Raw genomic sequence first — 1,906 nt, forward strand, 5'->3', positions numbered from 1 at the left:
GGATTCAATTATTTGGTTTTAAAATATCTGATTTAGTTATAGTGTTGGTAAATAATGAAAGACCCTCATTTACGTAAATGTTGTTCTAGTTTGTTATTTTTATAGTTCTTTGATTATCTGTTGGTACCTATTAGTGCGTAATGTTTTAATACCTATTGCAAAATTAAATTGAATTTGTACGTTATACCATAGATTCGTCTGTACGTCTTTTCAATATAGTATTATTATCAAATATGATAATTATGCATGAACTGTAGCGCTTTAATATGTAGTTATACTGTGAAAAATGAGATATTTGCATTTTTGTTTTCTGTAATTGGCATGGTATTTTTACAAACTTCATATTCTTTTTTCCTTGTCTTCCCTTTTCAGAAGCACCTTCTAACATCATAACTTTGTTCAAAGCTTCGAAACTAACGCCATCTCTGTTACAGGAGCCGAGATGTTCCGAAGGCGCGGTGCCGATGGCGCGGGCTGAGCGCGCTCGGCTAGGCGCCCATGCGCGCCTGCCTCCTCGTGTGTGCGGCGCTCGCGCTCGCGGCGTGCCGGCCGCGCGCCGCCGCCGCCTCGCACGCCACGCACGCGGAGCCCGCGCGCCTAGAACACATCAAGACACAGATTCTGGCCAAGGTTACTTTATTGCTTATGTTATTAACTAGCTGCGCTCCGCGGCTTCACGCGATCATGATATATAGCCTATAGTTTTCCTTGATAAATGGGCTATCTAACACCGAAAGAATTTTTCAAATCGGATTAGTAGTTCTTGAGATTAGCGCGTTCAAACAAACAAACTCTTCAGCTATTATAATATTATAAGTATATTAGTATAGAATGTTATAATAAGCCTAGAAACAGAATGGTTTGTAACCAAAAGCAACATAGATTCTGGCCCAGGTACCTATTATATAGTAAATGTTAGCTTATAAAAAACAACGCACCTGAAGCACAGGTGTTGAAGATAATCCATTGTTAAGCTTTTATTTGAGTCTGAGTTATTAAACGCATGTATTTCAAATATTTCACAAAATTCACCGATTATGTACTTATAAACATATAATTTGTATCATATTGTATTACATTTTGCACAGTTCATTGCACCTAAAACAAAACTGAAACTGTAAACTTTTAATTTGTTTTAAACAATTTATTCTTTCTTTTGACGAGTCAGTCATACACTTTTTAATTTACCTGACAATTCAAAACGTGCGTTTAGCGTAGTTCAATTAATTAACACATATTACCCCACAGCTGGGCCTAACCTCCCGCCCCACGCCCCTCGGGACGCCCCCACGTGACGTCGTGCGACAGATCCTGGCGCGGGCAGACACACACCCCGAGCCAGCGGCGCCGCAAGAGCAGAGCATGAGGGAGATTATAGCTATTGCTCATAGAGGTGACGTTGATGATAAGGAAACTGGTTTAGAATATGATACGATACATCTTGATGAATTAAATGTACTTTTCAAAACAGGAGATAGAAGTAACGTTCGTTATTTTAATGAAGGAAGAGATTTCAAACGTTCATTAGTTGCTATGTACATTGATGTTGACGACAAGATAACTGGTTTCAAACCTGATACAATACATCCTGATTAATTAAATGTACTTTTCAAAATAGGTCATAGAAGTAACGTTCGTTATTTTAATGAAGAAATAGGTTAACGTTCATTAATTATATAACCTTAAAAGAAATAGGATGTAGAAAATAAATGCGATGTTCATAGAGGTGACGTATTGAAAATTAGTTTCAAACATGTCTGATTATATCTCAACAAATTAAACTAAGTATTCAAAACATACAAACAAGAGACATCAGGCAATATTTTTTTCCCAAACGAAAATAGGTTTCAAACACCTATAATAGGCCATAGGTGAAGTTGATAACATAAAAAAGAAATAGGTTTCA

The 1,906-nt window shown here is 37.1% G+C and overlaps 1 protein-coding gene across 1 annotated transcript; it reads left to right on the forward strand.

Annotated features, from left to right (window-relative positions):
* The first annotated feature begins 498 nt into the window (after positions 1–498).
* LOC149477585 (uncharacterized) lies at positions 499–1,906 on the forward strand. The gene is made up of 2 exons (XM_089710395.1): positions 499–630; positions 1,249–1,906. The coding sequence occupies exons 1-2, from the start codon at positions 499–501 to the stop codon at positions 1,594–1,596; spliced, it is 480 nt and encodes a 159-aa protein (XP_089566521.1). The 3' UTR covers positions 1,597–1,906.

Source organism: Colias philodice, chromosome 24, assembly GCF_061535455.1.
Source record: "Colias philodice isolate Cphi_HAF_F1 chromosome 24, ilColPhil1 Martin Lab GWU primary, whole genome shotgun sequence".
NCBI lineage: Eukaryota > Metazoa > Arthropoda > Insecta > Lepidoptera > Pieridae > Colias > Colias philodice.

What these genes read in the sequence shown, in the direction of transcription:
- LOC149477585 (XM_089710395.1), top strand. Translation starts at nt 499, where the DNA reads ATGCGCGCCTGCCTCCTCGTGTGTGCGGCGCTCGCGCTCGCGGCGTGC. An exon ending in AGACACAGATTCTGGCCAAG is followed by an intron (nt 631 to 1,248) that starts GTTACTTTATTG and finishes ATTACCCCACAG; the next exon opens with CTGGGCCTAACCTCCCGCCC.